The sequence below is a fragment of the Gymnoscopelus microlampas genome (genome assembly GCF_963454915.1).
Source record: "Gymnoscopelus microlampas genome assembly, chromosome: 4".
NCBI lineage: Eukaryota > Metazoa > Chordata > Actinopteri > Myctophiformes > Myctophidae > Gymnoscopelus > Gymnoscopelus microlampas.
In genome coordinates this window covers 12,252,353-12,275,750 of record NC_139941.1, presented here as the reverse complement: position 1 = coordinate 12,275,750, position 23,398 = coordinate 12,252,353, and the positions used below count along the sequence as shown (strand labels likewise).

The 23,398-nt window shown below is 41.1% G+C and overlaps 1 protein-coding gene across 10 annotated transcripts in view; it reads left to right on the top strand.

Moving 5' to 3' along the window:
- The window catches only part of wdfy3 (WD repeat and FYVE domain containing 3), a 166,030-nt gene that overhangs the window by 129,845 nt on the left and 12,787 nt on the right, over nucleotides 1–23,398 (top strand). For all 10 annotated transcript variants that reach the window (XM_084054236.1, XM_084054234.1, XM_084054235.1 and 7 more), the window contains 18 exons: nucleotides 7,859–8,041; nucleotides 8,738–8,895; nucleotides 9,445–9,522; nucleotides 9,920–10,150; nucleotides 12,943–13,114; nucleotides 13,891–14,054; nucleotides 15,255–15,403; nucleotides 16,316–16,436; nucleotides 16,783–16,868; nucleotides 17,386–17,466; nucleotides 18,087–18,141; nucleotides 18,270–18,389; nucleotides 18,871–18,988; nucleotides 19,663–19,769; nucleotides 20,198–20,351; nucleotides 20,817–20,908; nucleotides 21,659–21,871; nucleotides 22,493–22,634. In XM_084054236.1, coding sequence (XP_083910362.1) covers nucleotides 7,859–8,041; nucleotides 8,738–8,895; nucleotides 9,445–9,522; nucleotides 9,920–10,150; nucleotides 12,943–13,114; nucleotides 13,891–14,054; nucleotides 15,255–15,403; nucleotides 16,316–16,436; nucleotides 16,783–16,868; nucleotides 17,386–17,466; nucleotides 18,087–18,141; nucleotides 18,270–18,389; nucleotides 18,871–18,988; nucleotides 19,663–19,769; nucleotides 20,198–20,351; nucleotides 20,817–20,908; nucleotides 21,659–21,871; nucleotides 22,493–22,634 — 2,424 coding nt within the window. The remainder of the gene's footprint in view (nucleotides 1–7,858; nucleotides 8,042–8,737; nucleotides 8,896–9,444; nucleotides 9,523–9,919; nucleotides 10,151–12,942; nucleotides 13,115–13,890; nucleotides 14,055–15,254; nucleotides 15,404–16,315; nucleotides 16,437–16,782; nucleotides 16,869–17,385; nucleotides 17,467–18,086; nucleotides 18,142–18,269; nucleotides 18,390–18,870; nucleotides 18,989–19,662; nucleotides 19,770–20,197; nucleotides 20,352–20,816; nucleotides 20,909–21,658; nucleotides 21,872–22,492; nucleotides 22,635–23,398) is intronic.

The following is a 23,398-nucleotide window of genomic DNA, read 5'->3' as shown; positions in this document are numbered from 1 at the left end:
TAAAAGCTCACAATTCTTGTACCACACCTCCTCAAGTCCATCTGTGCTTATTACCAAGATGTTTTACTGTACCAATTCTTAATAGTTAAATATTGAAATAGAATCCCAATCAATTGTAATGTAAACATTACAAATGTAATAACAAATTCTAAACAACTTCTTATCAGGTAACAACTACATATTCTTGTAACTCGTGTCTTGCATTACCAATGCTGGCCAAATCAATCAACTACATGGCAGAAAACACAAGCATCACACATCCCACTACCCACTACATGCCTGACCTCGCAAAAAAAAAAAAACTCCCACAGACGTACAGGGACTGACCTGCTTCACACTGTCACCCGTCTACACATGACATCTTATGTCATACGTCCTTGTTCAGTAATAAGTTAAACAAGGAGTGAATGGAGCAGCAAATCTTCAGATAATGATATCTTGGGTTCTGAATTTTTTTTTTTTTTAAACACGTAAAACACGTCATTGGCACGTTGCGCCATTGCGGTAAAACACCGGACACACACAGGATTCATTACACTAGGGCTAAGTTCAGGATAGATTATTCCCAGAATTAAACGACTAAACGGCTATTTTAATTCACTCTGTACAGTTCTTGGATTTTCTGTGCCTTCGTGTCCCGTGGTGGGCAGATTTAACAGATTCCAAGCTGACCTGCTTGCGTTTTATTTTAGGGTTTGTTTTGTTGCATCGTTGTTGTTTCTGCGTTTATACTCAAATTCATTTGTCTCCTCATCTCCGTTCATAATACGAACCACTGATGTGATTCCATGGGTGAGTGAGACCGATTGCGTCCCAGATGTCCTACTGATGGGTTTGATTGGCTGTCGGTGTTCTATCGTTCATAAAATCGCTCTTAAATTGATCCAAACGATATCGTTCACAGCTATCGTTGTAGTTATCATTTACATTTTGTGTATGTGGTAACTATGCCATTCACTTGAAACGACATATATAATTATCGTGCTTCTTGTAAACAGCCCTTTCGGCTACATAAAGTGCAGTTGCCTATTTTTGGACAGAGCTACATCCTGCAGTAATCATCAACAGATTGGTAGTCATTTATCAGTTAACCCTCAAAGCTTGCTTCTTTAAACTATAATTATCCATGATCAAACCCATAACATTATGTCCATGTGTCATAACTAATCACCTGCATGAGTCAATGTTATTAATGCTTCTTCAATAATCCAGATATTGAATATTCTCTGATTCTCTGTTGTTTTTCTCAAATCCTGGATGTGTCATACAGTATATGGACGAACACACATAATCATTGGTCTTCTAGATGTGTTAAAAATAATCTTAACACATTGAGTGCCAAAAACGGTCCGGACCGTTTTTCATAATCCTAACAAGGTGTGCCAAAAACGGTTATGGCCGTTTTTGGGAAAAAATATGAAAAATTAAAAAAACATTTTTTTTTTAATTTTTTCAATTTTTTTTTTTTTTTTTTCCTTCTCAGCACCAGGAGATATCATTTTACGAAGATTTAGACTCCAATCCACTTCCTTGTTAAGTTATGACTTCAAAAGCCTGTATCTCGGCTCTACTGTACTTTTTGTTTTTACGATGTATTTTCGACTATTTTCAACTGGCTGCAACTATGGAACGGATTACCGAATGTTTTTAATCTTTTTCCCCGGATTGTACGAGACCTCTATGTGTGTAATGAGGGTATCACCGTGAGGACGGTGATCACTGAAAATGTTTTGTGACTACTTGAAAAAGGTCCAAAAATGGTTAAAATTCCAGGCACTGGAGGTACCCTGTTTTGAAAAACCCCTGGCACTCAATGTGTTAAAAATAATCAGTAAAACATACAATAGACAACAGTTCTTTTGAATATGAGTTTATTGACAGGATGAATATGAGAGTTAGGAAGCTCTTTAAAGTTAGTACCCTGATTTGATACTTAAGTAAAAGTAGCAATACCACCATGTCGAATACTCTGTTCCAATTAAAGGTTTATTCAAAATATTCAAAGTGGGTTTTACTTTAGTAAAAGGGCAAAGGTATTGGCACGAAAATATACTTAAAGTACCAAAATGTAGCTTACTCATTATAAGAAAAAAAATGCAAAGGATTTCAAAATTAGTCAAAACAATTCAAATAGATTAAGTATGAAATGAAACTTAATTGGTCAAATCTTGGTCAAATTATGTAAATCTATAAAGCAACTTGTAACTACATAATTCAAATAATTGTATTGGAGTAAAAACTACAATAGTTGCCAATATTTGATGTAGTGGAGTAGGGGTATAGTAAGTAAAGAAATTGACATAGTCAGGTAAAGTAATTAAGTCCAGTACTTGAGTAAACATACTTAGTCACTGTCCACCATAGACCAGTACCAGTGTTAGTGGAAGTAGATCAGTGCACCACTGAACATGTTGTGGTTGCTGTTCTTATTAGAGAGCTTCCAGCCAGCAGGTAAACGTACAGAAACCTTCTCGCCTGCCAGCCTCGCGGTGAATACATGAGAGATGTATTCAACCTGTCCGGGATTGTTGGTTCCACAGACATGAAAGAGAGTCCGTTCACTGGTGCTACTTGTTGTATATATCTGGATACACTGATTATCTGATGAGGATGGTGCGATGTAAGCTGCAGAAAACCTGAAGTGATAGACTCCTCTGTATGGTGCTGTGTAGACACCTTTAAGAGAAAACACACATACACATAATGACACATTGGATACAACTCTGTGAATAAACAATCCTACCACAATAGGCTCTATGCACAGTAGCCATATTGGAAGGAAATTGGGCCTCTTCCTTCACAGGTGTTACCAATAATACTATTAAAGGCTCTATTCCATTTAGTGTAGCACAGTGGTTCTCAAACGTTTTAATTTCAAGGACCCCCATAACTCTGAGAGTGTACAAATGGAACCAAATGGACCAGAGTTACACTTCCGTAAGGGGCCATTTGGAACCCCACTCAAGGAACCATGAGGGTCCCTGGACCCCATTTTGAGACCCACTGGTGTTGCAGAGTGTTTCCAGTGGGCCAACATGAACAATAAAAGCACCCTGACTCTGTTTGACCAGAATGGAACAGAGCCTTCATTAGTAGCTATCGTTGGTAACACCTGTGAAGGTCTTTACAATATGGTTGCTGTGCATAGAGCCTATTCTCCCGTTACTCAGTCGTTACTCAATCGTTTGTTGTAAAGTGGTATTTTGAGCCAAGATTCTGTTCAGATCATATCAAACATGTTTGATATTCTCGGAAGTTGGGACCGGGTCAGACACTCATTACTGGAGTACAATGACGTTCTTGCTGTGAGGCCGAAAACCTTGTATCTCCCTATTTCATCTTTTTATGTTACACATTGTATGCGTGTGCAATTTATTTGTATAGCTCATTTCATCAAGTCTGTCTGCACATTGAATTCAATGTACAACAATACAATACAAAAAAGGCATATTGCCGATGGTTCCAGGTTGATTCTGGAACTAAAGCATGCACTTACGTATGAGCTTATACATCTACAAAATACAAAAACATATATATGTAAAAAATATGCCTATAATGTTGTGGCCAAAATAGGGACACCAGGTCGAATAATTGATTAGTTGGTGAGAGCTAATTCATTCTGTAACGTTCATTGAAATTACTTAATCACCACCTACCTGTCGATGAATCGTAATTGTGGTCGATGTCGATTAACTCTCTGTCGTAGACCACCGTGGTAACAGAATCAAATGGTCCAACATCTCCAGAACGACTCAAACCAGCAGAGAAGGCATAATTGTGTTTCGATGACGTGCCTGTCAACAGAGGAGCAGCAAATTGTTTGGTATATTATAAACCATTAATTAATCCATTAAGACCGGGAACGCATCTGTGTCATTTTTAGATTTATTTTGGCTATGTTTTTTTTTATCATGAATATTTGTGCAAATCTTTGAAAATATACATATATATATATATATATATTATTTTTTTTTGGTGTTATACTTCATGGGGGGCCCTGGAACTAAATATTTTTAAATGGGAGTCCGTGGCCAAATACATAATCATTTTGGGGGTCTTTGGCCCTTTTATTAAACAGGATGCCAGTGTAGTTTTGATAATAGTGGGATCTGATCTCTATTTCTTGCTTTTTAAAGGTCTAGCTGTAACACAGTAGTTGGTACATCTCAGTTGACATTAGGAGGACCGGTGTATATATATCATTGTAATCTACTTGTAATAAACACATGCATTTACTTTGTAATCTTAAAAGGGTAGAAAAGGTCAATAGATCTTGCAGTTGGTTCACACTGGCCGTGATGCTTGTTTCTGCGGTGGACAGCTGAGCGCACTGGGCTGAAATAAGCACAGCATTATTATTGTCAATGATAAACACTCATGCAGTTTAATTTGGGTTGGTTAGCTTTCCCATGTGGATTACATGAACCAAGCATACATTAAATTATAATATTTTTTTTTTTTAATCTATTATCTGACCTCAAATGAATGAATTAACACTGAAATGAGTGTTCTAACTGGCACACAATTTGTCAGCTACTATATACTGTATATCACAGAGACACTAACATTAATCTATGAAACATTTTAAACACATTACAGTTTGTACCATTACAACTTTCCATTTTAAAGTCAGATTTAGTTAGTTAACCAACCATTGGCTTCTTCCTCCATGTGCCTCAGCCTCTCTCTCTGTTCCACCACCATGCTTTCCAGTTTCTTCAGTTGATTCCATAGGTCAGGCAGTGAGGGGGTACCTTGTTCAACAGGTACACTCTGTCTCTCATTGACCAATCCGCTGTCTCCCTGAGCAGCCCAAGCCGCAGACAGGGAGAACAGTAAAACAAGCAATGCCCCAAAACTCTTCATTCTGAATACGAGTGACTAAAGATATCGAGCAGGCAGCTTTTATACTCACCCATCTCATAAACTAACATTGGGCAGGATACGTCATTGCACTCCACAGTGGAAGGTTAATGTTGGACACTACATCAATTCCAGGACCATCTGAGAACTCCAACATGTGGCACATGATAAGAGCTAGCCAGGTTAACTCAGGACATACAATCTGGCTAGCTCTCCTCACTCTGAAAAGAGTGGATATGAATTGTGAATATATAGAATGAGTGCAACAGTTCATCGATATAATCTATTCTAAAAAAAGATATTGAACGATTTTAACCTAAAAAATATATAGATTTTGGGGGATGACATTTGTTGACATAAGTTTGCGAAAATAGCAGATCTACAAGCTCACAACGCGCATTGTCAGGTCCAGAATTAATCTCCCCACTGATTTAAGAACAAAGGATGTCAGACAATGTAAAAGGTTTTATTTTTTCACTTAATGTTACTGAGCTTGTCCGTCAGTCTGTGTAAGATCATTCAAATTCAAGCTTGTCATTATCAGAGAAAAAAAATAATATTATAATTATCTATCTTTATTTTTACATAATATGACGGGTTGTGAGCTTGCAGAGTATTTTGGGGGTCTGCATGGCCAAATACATTTGCGGGTTCTTGACATGAACATATTTTATAACCTTAGCTACAGGTTGGCCATTCAGTAGCTTAGTGGGTAGTGAGGCCATCTGGTAATCACAAGGTCACCATTTTGCCTCCATGTGTGTCCAGTAATATGTGTCAGTGTCCTTAACCCCTAACTGCCCTATCAGCTGGGTGAAGCAGGAATAGAATGTACGCCATGTGATTAACTAGGTCTAAAAAAAAAAAAGTAAAGTATATAATAAAACATAGCATTGTGAAATGTTTTCTTTAGTTTACAGTAATTATACTAGTCCATACCTGACGGGGGATATGCGCACATGATCTGGCAACCCGGGAGCCAGCAAACACAAAAACGTTAATAAACAGCTGACAGTTGGGGAAAGCCAAAAACTTCCCTGCACATGGTAATGGTCAATGGCTGTGTGCAAAATAAATGCAGATATTTTTGCCTCACCACCCTCACACCACCCTCACAGAGCTTTGTAGAATTATAGTAGGATTTCTGACTCACTCACTCGCATGCACGCACGTTTGTGTGCGCGCGCACACACACACACACACACACACACACACACACACACACACACACACACACACACACACACACACACACACACACACACACACACACACACACACACACACACACACTGTCTACCTCTCCATATTTCTCACAGATTTCTGTCTTTCAAATTTCTCTGTAATCTGTAAAGAAGATTTGTAATTCCTCCGCGGCCATCTCCTTTGTTTTGCTGACGTTAAGATAGAGGGTGTTATTAAACGACACCTAGCACTCCTCACAACTTGTATGACTTTGTGTTGCCATTTTAACCCTTTAGGACCTGAGGCCAATTCTAAAAATGTCTTCTAAATTCTAACAATTTTCTGAAAAACTTATGTTGCTATAAAATCAGTGGATCAGTGGTCAAGGACCCCCAAAAATGATATATATATTTGGTCGCGGACCCCCATCTCAAAATATTTTTGTTCCAGGGTAAAAAATGTTAACGCTCTAAAAAAATATATATATTCAAAGATTTGCACAAGATTTGTTCTCTTCTGGGGGTCCCTGGCACAAAACATTTTCAGATGGGGGTCCATGGCCAAATACACATCATTTTGGGGGTCATTGACACACAAAAAGTTTGAGAACTACTGATTTAGAAGGCATTTGTACAGTATGTACAGTACTTGACAATGTACTTAGTTACTTCCCACCACTGCTCAGAGATACATAAAAAGGTCAGAAGAGTAAAGGAGTATTCGAGGCCCCTATCTCTGGGGGGGGGGGGTGCAGGCGTTTGTTACGGGAACAGGAGCGGAAAAGCTCATGTTTCCGTTTAACTTATCTACATTGGGAAACATCCATGTTTAAATATTAACGTGTGTGTGTCCAGGGTTTGTTTAGAATGGTGCAATGACGTGTGTGTGTGTGTGTGTGTGTGTGTGTGTGTGTGTGTGTGAGAGATGAACTGGTCACTCACAGCAGGTCAAGTACAGAACATATTCCAGTTCATATTGACATCACAAGTGTTCATATTTCATAGTAGTTGTTCAATTTACACAGTTTCAAAGTTACAGGGACCGTATACACTTTTCTGTTTAGACATATTTAGACAGGTTAATTCGCAACTAGTCCCTCAGCAAAGTGTAATCATGGCTGCTATAAAAGACCATTAAAATACATTAAGCAATCCTGCACTCCATAAAATACTTTAAAACGAGGACAACAAAACATGCTTCAGGTTATTTAAGAAGTAACAGTGTGGTCACACTTGATTGTCTTTTAACCAGGATTTCTAATGAATTTAAAATGAGTGATGTGTAAAGCACGTGTAGACAGAGCTGCTCTCACGCAGTAAAGTCTTCATTGTTAATGTATCAATTTGTAAAGGGTGTAATTTAGGCAATTATTTTTACCCCTTCTCCCAATTTAGTCATTATGCCATTTAATTAATCTCCATACGTTTCTGTGTTGCCGCTGCTGTTGAACCCTGAGGAGCCCCCACTGGGAGGTCGTAGCGCCTCCGTCCTGAGTAGTGACAAAGATCACCCTCCCCTTTTTTTTCTATTTAACTATTGTTTAGGTCATACTAGAGTTTTTCTTATCTTCGTTTATTTTACAGTTATTTATTTTATTCTGAGGACTGCTTTAGAAATACGTGTTTTGAATAATGCTATTACTATCGTCTGGCGTTTTTGTCTCATGTTGCTATGAGATGCTGTTTTTTTTTACTCGGCCAAAGCGGCTGCACCGCGGTGGATTCGGACCCCTAAACTCTGTGAACAGGTTACTTTAGCCTCACCATGCTATATATATGTGTGTGTGTGTGTGTGTGTGTGTGTACCTCAGGTCGCCAGCTCCTGCTGAAGGCGGTGAACAGGGTGTGGACCGAACTCATGCACAGCAAGCGTCAGATGCTGGAGGACATCTTCAAGGTGTCCCTGCCCACCAACGACAGGGGACACGTGGACATCGCCACGGCCCGGCCCGCCCTGGAGGAGCCGGCCGTCAAGAGCTGGCAAAACCACCTGGGTGAGGATGCACATTGGCCGTGTGTCTGTGTGTGTGTGTTATAGGACATGAGAAAGAGGAAGGACATGCACGTTCCAAACCCCCAAATTGGACTGGTACTGAGCGAAGTGCAAGATGAAAGAAAATTAGTGCTCGCACACTATAGGGCTAATACACTTAAGATAAGAAATATGAAAATAAATACATGTTGTACCGTAGGGTGTTCAAAAAGGGCATAGGATGAAGTTAAAACGTATCTAGTCCTATCCCTTATTGTCTTTGATTGTATTCTCAACAATCAAATAACATTTAAAAATACAATTTTGAAAATCTATCTATGTAATAAAAATACTATGAAGACAAGAAACAAACAAAAACCAAACAAACAAAGAAAACTCCATTTTCTGTTGTTCATCGTCAGAGCTTAATGCAATATCCTTTCAATATGTTGTTTTTTTCACTACTGGTGTTCCATAATTCAACCCCTTTAACTGTGATACAGTGAAGCTTTGAATTTGTTCTTACTATTTTTCATTTGTTCTTGCCGAATAAATAACAAATGCCTTAGTGCTGTGTCTCTTTAGTTAACAGAAAAGATCTGTTATTGTTTTGTTTTGTTCTATCACTTCCAGTTGTTTTATTTATGTAAAAAATATATTCGTTTTTAATAGATAAATACAAATTCTCTCTTTCTCTCTCGCTCCCTTTCATGATCAGTCCATGAGAAGAAGTACATTAGTCGTGGAGAGACGGTGGTCCCGGCCACTCAGTCCAAGCTGTCCAGGGTCAGCAGTGGCTTCGGTTTGTCCAAGCTGACGGGGGTCCGTCGAAGCAAGAAGGACAACAGCCTCAATAAGAATAACCTGTCTGCACAGGTATGCACACACACACACACACACACACACACGCACACACACACACACACACACACACACACACACACACACACACACACACACACACACACACACACACACACACACACACACACACACACACACACACACACACACACACACACACACACACACACACACACACACACATCGTTGCTGTCAGGCAGAAAACTCTTATATCCATATTTTTACTTTTTTGTGTTAATTTGTAAACAAATGCCCCACTTGGATCATACTACAGCATCACAAAAGCAGATCTACAAGCTCAAAATGCGGCGCATAGCGTGCGTTTTGAGCTTGACGATCTGCTACCTTTTAGTATTTTGGAATTTGAATCCTGAAAAGAACGATGTTTGGACATATGAGATTTCCACGCAACAGAGACGATATACTGTACTACGCCTCTAGATTGAATATCTTTGCAGAAAATAGCCTCTGTGCTAACACTGGCCTCACAGTGCAGCTAAAAGTCTAGTAGTGTCAGTGAAGCTTGCATGACGGTAACCTGGTCATTGTTGTCATCGACAGGAGACGTTCCAGTGGATGTTCACCCACATCGCCGTGCTACGAGACCTGGTGTCCATGCAGAACAAAGAGCACCACGAGGTACTGGGAGACATGATACACTCACTCAACTCAAAGTCAAAGTGTGTTTATAGAGCACATTTTACATGACCAGCTCAACCAAAGTGCCATACAAGTTAAAACAAAACAAAAAGCAATACAATATAAACAAAACATTAGCATATGATCAAATGATTTGAGTTAAAACATTTTTAACTCAAATCTTTGCTTCTGTGGGTCCTTGGAACAAAACATTTTTGAGATTGGGATTCGTGGCCAAATACATATAATTTTGGGGGGCCTTGACATGAAAAAGTTGAGATGAGCACCGCTGATATAAAGCAATATATGTTTTTCAGAAAACCGTTAAAATTTAGAAGATTGTTTTGGAATTATTGGCTTAATGGGTTAACATGAAATCATATCACCCATCCTCCAGCGTCAGCAGAACGCTCTGAAGTACGTGACGGAGGAGTGGGCGGCCATCGAGTACGAGCTGCTGCGGGAGCGCGGCCTGTGGGGCCCGCCCATCGGCTCCAGTCTGGACAAGTTTGTGCTGGAGATGACGGAGGGGCCGTGCCGCATGAGGAAGAAGATGGTCCGCAACGACATGTTCTACATCCACTACCCCTACGTCCCCGAGCCAGAACCCAGCACCAACCCTCTACAGGTTAGAGTCTATACATCCACTATTAAGGATGTTAACAACTTTTTGATGTTCAAGGGCTTTTGGAGAGAAATGAGACAGACTCCATAGAGCACTGCTGAGGGGAGATGTGGGCGTGTCTGTGTCCAGCTGATGCTCGTTGACGCTCGTTAATGTACATCAAGGCAATTGTGTTATTGCACTAATTTTCGGTTTCGGACAAGAATTTTCCTTTTGATTTAAAAAAACGCTGCTTATCAATTAATCGAAGAATCGATCATTTGCATCCCTATCCACTATGCATACGTCCCTGAGCCAGAACCCAGCACCAACCCTGCACAGCAGACTACAAACATGTACAAAAATATTTTAAAAAAGAGTGAATGTACTGAGTTACTGTCCACCACCGTTTAGAATAGCCTTTTTAATGTAATAGTTGTTTATCCACACCATCTAGAACAGCGTGGTCATGTGATGCTGTGGTGTCCTTGTTCTGGCACTGCTGTTGAAAGACAAATGGAGCTTTGTTTGTTCTACCAATATCCCGTCATCCTCTCTGTGTGCCACGGGCTCCGACTCCACTCCAAAATGGTTTGGTCCTCCTCCTGGTGCTCTAGAAAGAATGCCTGGCATTCAGCCTGGTTTAGTCACCCAAACATGTACAGTAGTCAACAACTCAGTCAACAGTTTTTAAAAGGTGCTGTAATTGATATTATTTGGTTAAAACAAAAGGTTATTATCATTATTATTATTGTTTGTGCGTGTGGGGGGGCGGGGGGGGTGTTACAATTCTAGTTACAGCTACTTTTGGTCAGCTAGCTTTGAAAAAGCCTCTTATCAATTTGCATGGATGGCTTTCTCAAAAACATTTATCAACAAATGTTATACAGTATGTATTGGGGGTCCCTGCTTCGTCTCTCTCTCTCTCTCATCAAAGGGGTCCTTTGCCTGAAAAACATTGAAGACCCTTGCGATAGAGTGTTTGTTTGTTTGTTTGTAATCAATTCATTTGTTTATAAAAATGTTTTAAAAACAGGGCTTTTCGATTATTCGATTCATCGAAAAAATTATCCTTATAATAATCGCTATGACAATAATGGATAGTCGCAGCCGCTAAAGTCTTCCAAGGAGTGGTCTTAACAGTGTGTCGTTCTGTTTCTAGAGCCCTCATCCCCCTAAGGTGCCCCTGTTAGCCACAGCATCAGCAGCAAGGGGTGCTGTTTTCACCCAGGTAGTTTATCGTGGAACATATGGATGAAAATTTAAAACTTTGTCTAACTTAACTGCATGGTGATTTGTTTTTAATGAATGGAGTGGACCGTGTGAGGTGTGTGCCTAATGCCAGAGGTTTAGGTTGGGTGCAGATTACAGGATAATCTGGACAGATTTGGGGCTTTTTTGCATCGCCCTGCGATTCGTCTGATCTGATAAACTGCTCACATTCTCCAGGCATTCGTTTATTTAATCCCACCACGCCGTTCCTCTGCTTTAGTGGACATACATTCCGGTTGGTTACATTTGAACCCTTGCAGTATCTTAGCTGCAGACAGCCACAGATAACACAAGATCAGATAAGCGGACCTTTATTGAGCCAGCAAGGGAATTTCAGTCCCCAATGGCAGCACCGCAGTTACAGACCACGAAAGAATATTTTCTAAGAATATTGTATTTCCCTTTGGGGTAGTACTGTATGTCATTTCCCCTCCTGCTCAATTGCCCCACAATCTCCCTGTGGATGGGGTGTGAGTGGTTGTCCATGATGGCGTCCAGCTTCCTCGCTATACGCGTCTTCGCCACCTCCTCCACCCCGTCGAGGGTAACCAGCTTTCCTGACCAGCCTGTTCAGGTTGCTTGTGTCCCCGGCATTAATGTAACCCACCCCCAGCAGGCGATCGCATAGAAGAGGGCACTAGCCATTACAGACTGATATAATATCTGCAGCATCCTGTTACACACCCCGAAGGACGTCAGCCTCCTCAGAAAGAACTGTCTACTTCAGCCCTTGCTATAGAATGGCGTCAGTCCAGTTGCTTGTTCACGTGCATTCCACTATCACCACCTCCCCACGTATGACGCTGACACCATACATACATTTCTGTTGGACACTAGTCGAAAAGCGTTGTTGCCTCAAAAATGGCTACAGGAAGGACATTTTGTGCTGCATCCATTGCATATTTAGTGCATGTAAAGTAATCATGTTTGAGTGAAATTAACCATGCCTGGTATTTCGTTTTGAAACGACTTGAAGAGGTATCTCACTTTGAAACACTTCTTGCGTCATTTTAACATCCACTCTGGCTGTTTTGTGCACCTAATATTTAGATTTTTGAAATTCATTTTCTCCCCTCCTAGTCATATACTGTATAAGCCCATTACACTCCATGTTAAACTCAATGAAAACATACGTTATGGTTCTGGTGGTGACTGATATCATCCTTCTAATGCATATGGGGTCATTTTACGATACCTTATTATTATTATTATTATTCAATTCCTAACAATAGGAATTGAATTTCTTTTTTATTTAATGAAAAAGGTAATCGAAAAATTACACCTCATGCATTAAAGGGACAATATCAGTCACCACAACCAAGAACATGTTTTCAATGAGTCTTAATAAGTTAGCTTATATACTGTAGGATCAAATTAACATCTAAATATCTAATTGAATCAATTCACTTTTGAGGTGCACTCACTCAAGTCCAGAGCAGACGTTGAAATGACCCCATACGTTTTATAAAGTGTAATGCACCTTTAATAAGTCTTGTTTTGCATGTGGATGATGCCAGCATTTATTTTTTTCTTTTATGTATCAGAAGCCGGTGCGGTACCGTCGCGCCATCAGCTACGACAGTAAGGAGTACTACGTGCGTCTGCTGTCTGGAAACCCCGGTATGTACCAGCACTCTGTGGAGCACAGCACCGAGGGCGAGACCGGCACCCAGCACGAACCCGAGCACGGAGAGGACACCATCGCCAGGGTCAAAGGTGAGGACAGGGGGAACAAACACTAGAATCAACCAAAGTCTCACGACTCATTTTCGTTGCGGTCGGGCAGAAACCTTCTATCTCCATATTTCATCTTTTCAAGGGTTTTCATCATAAGTTAATATCTCTATTTTATACCTTTGTTGTATGATAGTGTTAAAAAAAAAAAAAAAAAAAAAAAAGGTGATATACAAGCTCACAACGAGTCGCCTCGGGACACGTTGTGAGCTTGTAGGTGTATCACCTGAAATGTTTTAATAAAAAACAAAGTGTTGGCAGTAATGTAAAGTACAGTATATATGACGTGTACATGAATTGAACTGTGAGGATTGTACTGGTGTAGTCAATAGAGCAACCATGCGTTAACAGCACTATGGGTGTTGAATTGTGGTCTCCAGGCCTGGTGCAGGCTCCTCTAAAACATGTTTTATTATTAATGGTTTTATTATTATTAGTTTATAGTTTTATTTCATTTTGACTTGTTTTCATTTTCAGTTTGTTATAATTCGGTTAGTTTTATTGTATTAGTATTGTAATATGGGGTAGTCAGGGGCAAGATTCAAAAAGTTCAGAAGAATAGTAAAAATTGCGATTTACAAGCTCACAACGTATCACATCGCAACACATTGTGAACTTGTAGATTGGCTATTTTCACTATTTTTGAAAAAAAATATCGGCTATTGACTAAAAATAAAACTAAACTACATTTTCCCCTATTATTTTAGTTTGTTTTAGTTAGTTTTAGTGAACTATAATACCCCTGTTGTGGTCTCCAGGCTTGGTGAAGGCTCCTCTCAAACGCTCTCGCTCCACGGCCGACGGAGCGGACGAGGACAGCCAGGAGCAGCTCCAGGAGCAGCTGCTGGAGTCAGGAGGACTGGACGAGGAGCAGAAGACTGACAACACCTCCCTGCTGCGCCTCCTTGAGGAGGGGGAGAAGGTCTGACTCAAAAAACGGGCCTGCTCTGTTTTCTGTGTTCATACAGTATGTTGTGCCAGGGAACCCCATAAGAGAAGATTTTGTGTAAACGTTTTTCAAAATCATTCCAGATTTGTCCATATTTTCTTAACCCATTCAATCCCGGGACGCATCTGTCATTTTAGATGACACAGATGCACTCGGTGCACTCTGTGCCGCTCTATGAGTGAAAATTTGTGCAAATATTTGAATAGATATATTTTTAAAGGGAACATTTTTGACTTAATCTTTGCTTCTGGGGGTCCCTATTACAAAATATTTTGAGATGGGGTCCGTGGCCAAATACAATTTTTGGAGTCACACTTGACATGAAAAAGTGTGAGAACCACTGATGGCTCATAGCCGCGCTATGAGCTTGTATATCTGCTATTTTTGAATGGCCAAAAATATCTAAAAATGACACAGATTCTTTCCCGGTCTAAATGGGTTAAAATAAGCTCACCGTAAGAGGAGGAAGAATAGTGTCTTCCTCTGCAGTACCGCGGGAAGTAGGGGTGCGGCCGCCCCCCCTCCCCCCAGGTACCCGCCCCCCCCATCAAATTTTTTATTTTTTTTATTTTATAATAAATCGGTAAAATCAGGCAAAAATAAGAATTAAATAACATAACTCTAACCTAACCCTAATCCTAACCCTAAAACCGAAATAAAGAAACCAAAAACGGGGAAAAAAACTAACCCAATCCGCCCAGAACCGCGAATTGTTTTCGCGCACGCGTGCATGATGTGCGCATACCGCACCCCTAACCTAAAAGGTCTTCCCGCGGCTATGTTCCTCTGTATGGGTTACGTCTTCACGGTGAAGAGAAATGTAATTCGAGGAGACACATGCTCATTGGCATAACAACTAAATTGGGGGAAAAAAGCTTTGAATGATTGGACAAAACTCACACAGGTCTCTGGAATACAGCCATTTGGTCTTATTTATAAGTTTGTTTTCCCAACAATGGTTTGAATGTGGATATGTAATGAATAGTAATTCAATGTGTGTGTGTGTGTGTGTGTGTGTGTGTGTGTGTGTGTGTGTGTGTGTGTGTGTGTGTGTGTGTGTGTGTGTGTGTGTGTGTGTGTGTGTGTGTGTGTGTGTGTGTGTGTGTGCGCCATTTGTTTTCCCAATGACATAGATAAGTAATGAAATAAATGTTTGTGTTCTGCGTGGAACAGATCCAGCACATGTACCGCTGTGCGCGGGTGCAGGGCCTGGACACCAGCGAGGGCCTGCTGCTGTTCGGGAAGGAACACTTCTACGTGATCGACGGCTACACCATGACCGTCTCCAGGGAGATCCGAGACATCGACACACTGCCCGCAAAGTAGGTCCACACTGCTGGGTCTTAACTATGGGGGTGCAACGGTTAATTGAACTAATTATTTCAATCAGTCATAACAAACAATCAATAATTAAATCAAATAAAATAAATCAGAAAACGTAATAATAAAATAAAAATAGCAGATCTACATGCTCACAAGATGTCGCATTGCGATGCGTTGTGAGTTTGTAGATGTTGATTGAAAAAATTGAATATGAAAAAACTATTAAGTGATTGATCGCTAAGAAAATAATCAATAATTGCAGCCCTACTATGCACTGATCCCGCTTTATGCCGTGTTTCTGTACGTACAGTACAGTAGGTGATTAGCCGAACCGCGGCCGAACCAGTGGTGTGTTCTACCGTCAGATGCTGTGTACGGCGTATACCTTGAAAAAAAATTTCGTCGCTACCGTATACCTTCAAAAACTGTTTCATCCATTGAAAACGCGAGAGCGTATACCCACGACCACACGCATCGTATCGTAGCGTATACCTTCCGAAAAAAACTAGAACACAACACTGGGCCGAACCGATCAGTGCCAAATGTCTCGCGCATGCATGCAGCCATTAGGCCACAGAAACAATTAAAAACAGCTTAACCACTTATTATATGGGGAACATTTGCCAAAAATAGCAGATATACAAGCTCACAATGCGCCACAGCGTGACGTGTTGTGAGCTTGTAGATCTGCTATTTCCGGATTACCGATTCAGTGTAGGGATAGGTATATAGGGTATTATATTGTATATAAGGTTTAAGTCTTAAACCTTAAACTTTGAATGATTGATCAGTTAAATGTGTGTGTGTGTGTGTGTGTGTGTGTGTGTGTGTGTGTGTGTGTGTGTGTGTGTGTGTGTGTGTGTGTGTGTGTGTGTGTGTGTGTGTGTGTGTGTGTGTGTGTGTGTCTCTAGCTTGTATGAAGCCATCATCCCCAGAGGAGCCAGACAGGGTCAGAGCCAGCTGAAGAGAACCTGCAGCATCTTTGCCTATGAAGACATCAAGGAGGTTCACAAGAGACGCTACCTCCTGCAGGTATGCACGTGCACGCACACACACACACACACACAGACAGCAGTAGATCTGCTATTTTCGAATAGCCAACACTAGAATCTAATTTGACAGATGCTTTCCCGGTTTTAATAGTCCTACTGAGCATCTCTCTCTCTACACTATCTGAAATAACGCTTACGAAAAAATTAAGATAAAAGAATGGTCACATCAGCCCTATGATTGATAACAGCCATAAGCCATATTGCTGATATGGCCTATCACTCTCTCAGTCCCTTAGGCTGGGCATCTTATGAGATATGAATACGATGATGCTATTATTTCGATGTCTTGTTGATAATAACTGGGATTTTGACTTTTTTGTTTTCAGCCCATGGCAGTGGAGGTGTTCTCCGCAGACGGAAGGAACTACCTGTTGGCATTCCAGAAAGGAGTCCGCAACAAAGTCTACCAAAGGTGCACTTTTCAGCATCAATATGATCATGATTCACTGCAGACATCTAGGCCTGTCCACATCAAGAATAATTAACTATAGAGATGATGATGATAATGTGAGCAGCACGGATACTGATGACTGATATCGTTCTGTAAGCATGTTGAATGTGAGTAATGTGTTGATTCAGTTGGATTTTGACAATGACTGTCGTGAATGTTGTCTGTCGTGCATCGAATTGCTTTGAAAGTGATCCCAACGATTTTATTCATTATAGTTGTGGCATGAACTTGACTTGGGTTACAATTATTTTTTTAAACGGCATAATTGGCTTTCTTTAGTTACCATTATAGTTATCGTTCTTGGTGTGGACAGCCATTAAATCTGGTTGTGTGAATGTTTGAATTCCTGTAATGTTATATACTTTGTTGTGTATAACTTATTTCTTGCTCAGCTGTGTCACAGTAAGGATATTTACCACTTGGAACCACTTTATTTACCACTTTTGTAAATGACACAGAGGTTCTGATCGTCCTTCAGGTTTTTAGCTGTGGTTCCCTCGCTGGCCGACAGCTCCGAGTCCGTTTCAGGCCAGAGACCCAACACCAGTGTGGAGCAAGGGTAACACTTTTCTTATTGTAACACTACAACCTCTCCATGTGTCCTTCCACGTTGAATAAAATAGCATACACAGTTCTTGAGTGGTGATTTAACCTTTGCTACTGTAAAACAAGTCACTGGGACAGAGGACGTTGCTGTGTAGAAGCGTTGTTGTCCTCGTTGACTTCTTTCTTGCCTGTGGATAAGTGCCTTTGACAAAATCTATAACGTAACAAAAAGTTGTTAGCTTGTAGATCTGTTCTTTTGGGCAAGACGTTCTACGGAGTAAGATTATGGCATAACTAAGCACCTGTTGTGATACCTAGAGTCATACGTTTTGGTAAGGGTTCCTTTATTTTCACGGGTACGTATTTCTCTTTGGAATGATCCTGACGTTTTAATGCTGGACCATCTTATTTTATTATTTTAGTTTTTTGTCTTTTATAATTGTTTGTTCTAACTTGTGTGTCATTTAAAATTTGGACTCTTTCTTTTACTGGTGCCTCGCCATCTAGTATGGTTTCACTGGCAGCACCACATTGGATATAAGAATGTAATTATACTTGTACGTGTAATCCTGGATTTATGTTCTGTTTGTACTGCCAAATAAAATCAATCAACCACTCTACTCTGTGTTCCAGGTCTGGACTGCTCAGCACGCTGGTCGGAGAGAAATCAGTCACTCAGAGATGGGAGGTAGGTACAGTAGCTGATGTAGGGCTCACATCATAGGATTAGTTGGATCCTGTCAGCACTTGTCTCTTAAAACAATTCCCCCAAGTCCCCAAACCATTGATGTATGGATTTTGTTTTGTCCCCGCCAGCGAGGAGAGATCAGTAACTTCCAGTACCTGATGCATTTGAACACGTTGGCCGGTCGCTCCTACAACGACCTGATGCAGTACCCCGTCTTCCCGTGGATCCTGGCCGACTACGACTCTGAGGTATCAGAACATGACAGCACTCTAAACACCAGGGTGTCAAACTGGGGTGCAATTCTGTTTTTTGGAACAAACATTATTCACCATCGTTTCACCTTTCTTAGCAATTATTTTATCGGTTACTTTTCGATTATTCAAATAATCAAGAAGCATGCTTTTAATATATCAACAAATTGACACAAAACTATTCTAATTGATTTTTCTTTAGATTTTAGATTTTAAAATACAAAAAAAAAAAAATGTTGTTTATTCTTATTAGCCACTTGAGCCCAACGCATTTTATAGAATAGATTATTCAATACATCTAATAATCAAGCAGCCATCATGGCAGGATTGCATGTAACACCCCCGCCAGAACAGACAATATTAGGGTACAAAGGAAAGGGGAAAAGATACAAGATCGTGTGCTCGTATATTGGCCGCCCCTTGGGGTCCGTCTGAAACAGCTCTGATGGTGCCGTTCTGTTGATGTGTGCCTGAATAGGAGCTGGATCTGAACAGTCCCAAGACGTTCCGTAACCTGGCCAAGCCAATGGGAGCGCAGACAGACGACAGGCTGACCCAGTACAAGAAGAGATACAAGGACTGGGAGGACCCCACCGGTAAGACCACCCACATCTAACCAAGTTCACGCACATCCCTCCCCACAGTACATTACAGCCAAAGTGTAGAAGAACACAGTGGAACCATTTTAAAAGGATTTAGGAGCCCTTTCTTTAATCCATTAAGACCAACACATCTGTGTCATTTTAAGATTTCTTTGGCAAATTTTTGATGAATCGTGGAGTGTGTGTGTGTGTGTGTGTGTGTGTGTGTGTGTGTGTGTGTGTGTGTGTGTGTGGAAGCGACATTTTGCTTCTGGGGGTCCCTGGAACAACATATTTAATATGAGATGGGGCTCCACCACTTATATAGCAACATACTGATTTAGAAAACATTTTTAGATATGTAATTGGTCGTGGACCCCCATCTCCAAATGTTTTGTTACAGGGAACCCGAGAAGCAAAGATTTGGGTTGCATATATTCAAAGATTTGCAGAAATGTTCATGATTTTTCTCAAAAAAATGCAGATCTACAAGCTCATAGCTATGAGCTTGTAGATCTGCTATTTTTGAATAGCCAAAGAAATCTAACACAGATGCGTTCCCAAATTGAATGGGCTAAAAAATAAACCCTACCCACTCACACTGATTCAATGGTAAGACCCCACACTCAAACGGATATACTACCCATAACACTGATGATTTTATTGTATATGTTGTATATTCCTATCAGGTGAGACTCCGGCGTATCACTACGGCACCCACTACTCCTCTGCCATGATTGTAGCCTCCTACCTGGTCCGCATGGAGCCTTTCACTCAGATCTTCCTCAGACTACAGGTATGACTTCACATTCAAATCCTCAGAGTTCAGTTAAAGGAGCATTTTACCCACTTTTAACCTTATCTTCATCTAATGATGCTCATTATAAGACGACACCATTTCTGTCTACTCACTCTGTGTCTCGTTGGTGGGCCATGGACAGAAATCTGGCATTAAAGGGATAGTTCACCCAAAAAATGACTCTTTTTCTATCGATTAGTCACCCCATGGAGACTTGAATTCATGGATATGTTTTAGTTTTTGTCGCATTTCTAATGTGATGACCAGCGGACTGGTAGGCAGTGGTTCCGGTAGGAAACACAAAGGAGACGCTTTGTGTCTCCTGCCGGAACCGCTATCCAAATCCATTTGTACTCTCTCTGAGTCACAAATGGATCAATTCTGATGATTGTCTTTTGATTGTACTTTGTGTGTGTGTTGTCCAGGGTGGTCATTTTGACCTGGCTGATAGGATGTTCCACAGCGTGCGTGAGGCCTGGAACTCGGCCTCCAAACACAACATGGCCGACGTGAAGGAGCTCATCCCCGAGTTCTTCTACCTACCCGAGTTCCTGCTCAACGCCAACAACTTTGACCTGGGTCTGATCAATTAATGAATTAATTTGTATTGTCATGTTTTGTCCATGTGTCCCATCCCTTACGAGATTATAAGACACTGAACAAAAGAACAAAGCAAAAAACACACAACTCATAATCAATTCCCCTACAATGCACAATAAACACAAAACACACAGAAGTAGAAAAACATCAAGACAATAACTGTAAGATTTCTTAACATAATCAGCCAGTATAAATACCCCATGTTCCTGACAGTGCTATTCAACCCCTTAATTTGCCTGCTCATATCAGTTAAATGAGAGAAATTGAACTTTGCATGAATAAATGATTTTCATACCTACAGTATGTAGGTATATTATATACAGAAACCTAAATTAAATCCTACAATTGTGAGTACTGCAAATGCATACATTTTAACCCCACAAGGGTTTGGCGAAATGAATGACATACCTTGTGTCTTTGTTCCTGTGTCTTTGAACCCATCAGGAGCCAAGCAGAACGGCACTAAACTGGGAGACTGCATCCTCCCCCCCTGGGCTAAGGGAGACCCCCGAGAATTCATCAGAGTGCACAGACTGGTAGAGAATCCATATTGATCACACTTATCAATTAGCGCAATGTCACAATGAGACTAAACGATCCACACAGACTTGAGAGCATGTTTTTCTCTCAAACTTGATTGATGACACACCCAGTTTGGTATGCATTAGGCCAGGGACCCTCATAACTCTGAGACTGTACAAATGGATAAGCGTCCGTTTGGTTCCATTTGTACACTCTCAGAGTTTCAGATCCGTAAGGGTCCATTTTGGTACCTAACTATCAGTCATTTAGCTGGGGACCCCATGGAACCCTCCCAAGGACCCCAGAGGGTCGGATCGGCTATTTCTGTACGCCCAGTCACCCCCATAGTACAACAAAGCATAATACAGGGTTAAGTGGTTAATCGGAGTTAGTCGATTTATAAAAAATCGATTAGAATCTTTTGTATCGATTTGTTATATGAGAAAAAAAAATATAGCAACAAACTTTGCTTCTAAATATCGGTTTAGATATATTTTTCGGTTCATTGCCCAGCCCTAATCCCATGTATTCCAACTCGAATCAGATCTCTGTTTCCCAGGCAAAATAACAGATCATTTTACTGGTCATGTCCTCACAGTATTTATGGCCTCTTCATCCCTTGAAAACCACTGACCAATCCATAAAGCACAACTCTGGTCCATTTATGGACTGCTATCTTATCACCAAAGATACCGTACATTTCAATGCCTGGCATGGGTCCAGGCCGATGTTATAAAACAAAATCTTGCGTGCTTGTGTTTCAGGCCCTGGAATGCGACTACGTGTCGGCTCACCTCCACGAGTGGATAGATCTGATCTTCGGCTACAAGCAGCAGGGCCCTCCCGCCGTGGAGGCCGTGAATGTCTTCCACCACCTCTTCTACGAGGGCCAGGTGGACATCTACAACATCAACGACCCCCTCAAAGAGACCGCCACCATCGGCTTCATCAACAACTTTGGACAGATCCCCAAACAGGTCCGCTTAAATGACACTTGTTATTTGGCACTGGAATATGCCATGTGTTATGCCAAATAATAGGCTCTATGCACAGCAGCCGTATTGGAAAGAAATCGGGCCTCTTCCTTACTTCTTTCACAGGTGTTACGAATGATACTAGTAATTAAGGCTCTGTTCTATTTAGTGTAGCACAGTGGTTCTCAAACCTTTTAATTTCAAGGACCCCCATAACTCTGAGAGTGTACAAATGGAAACTCTCAGAGTTACACACCCGTAAGGGGCCATTTGGAACCCCCTCAAGGAACCATGAGGGTACCTGGTCCACACTTTGAGACCCATTGGTGTAGCAGAGTGTTTCCAGTGAGCCAACATGCACAATATCAGCGCCCTGACTCTGTTTGACCAGAAGGGAACAGAGCCTTCATTAGTATCATTGGTAACACCTGTGAAGGAAGTAAGAATTTATTTTCAATATGGCTGCTGTGCATAGAGCCTATTCAACCTTTACATAATGGTAGTGCTTGTACACAGACATAAATACGTCCTCATTACGATACTTTCACACTTGTTTTGTGCATGTCAACAATTAACCAGTGAGCTCTACTGTGTTCTCTCTGACTGCATGATTTTGTTTTCCAGCTGTTCAAGAAGCCCCACCCACCCAAGCGGGTGCGCGGTAAGACTAACGGCGAGCAGGCCGCCGTCCCGCCCAGCTCCAGCACCGACAAGATCTTCTTCCACCATCTGGACAACCTGAGACCCTCTCTGGCACCGGTCAAAGGTTTCAATTCAATTCCCTTTTTTATTTTAGACTCAAATCACAACCTGATATTGTCCCACCCTGAGCAAGCATTTTGGCAACAGTGGCACCCTTCACTGGAAGAAATGTCAGAACCAGGCTCTGGGGTGAAGGAGAGAGGCAGTGAGAAATAGATGTGGTGGGAGAGACGGAGAGAGAAAGGTCATTTAAATAAAATTATATACAATATAAAATGTATTATTTGCATGTGCTGCCTCATATAACCTCTCTCTTGTACTAAAAAAGTACATAGATAGCAGTCAGTATCCACCCCCACCTCTCACAACACATTTTTATATAGCCTGGTTCCAGACAAATCTACAATTGCAAAAAGAAATTGCCCTTGGCAGATTAGGTCTGGCCCCTCTCAATAGAGATTGGATTTCTCTCCCTCCGAAGTAGTGAGGGACCAATCAGGGCCCAGTATGAAAATATGGGGCGGGTTTATTACCATAGGCATTTTTTTTTTTGCCCCTCGGAAATGCAGGTTCCACACAGAGATTCCAGACTAATATCTACGCAGGGATATTAGTCTGGCCATGCCAGGCTAACATTTATATGCCATTGCACGAGAGTGCCACTTCAAGAAGAACAGATCTAAAAGCCAGCAATGTGTCGCATTGCAACGCGTTGTTCGCTTGTAGGGGGGGGGGGGGGGCAACATAAGTGACACCGTTATACTATAGAGTATCATTTAGGTTTAACCAGGTTTTTCATGTAATTCATTTAGTTATTGTATAAATAAG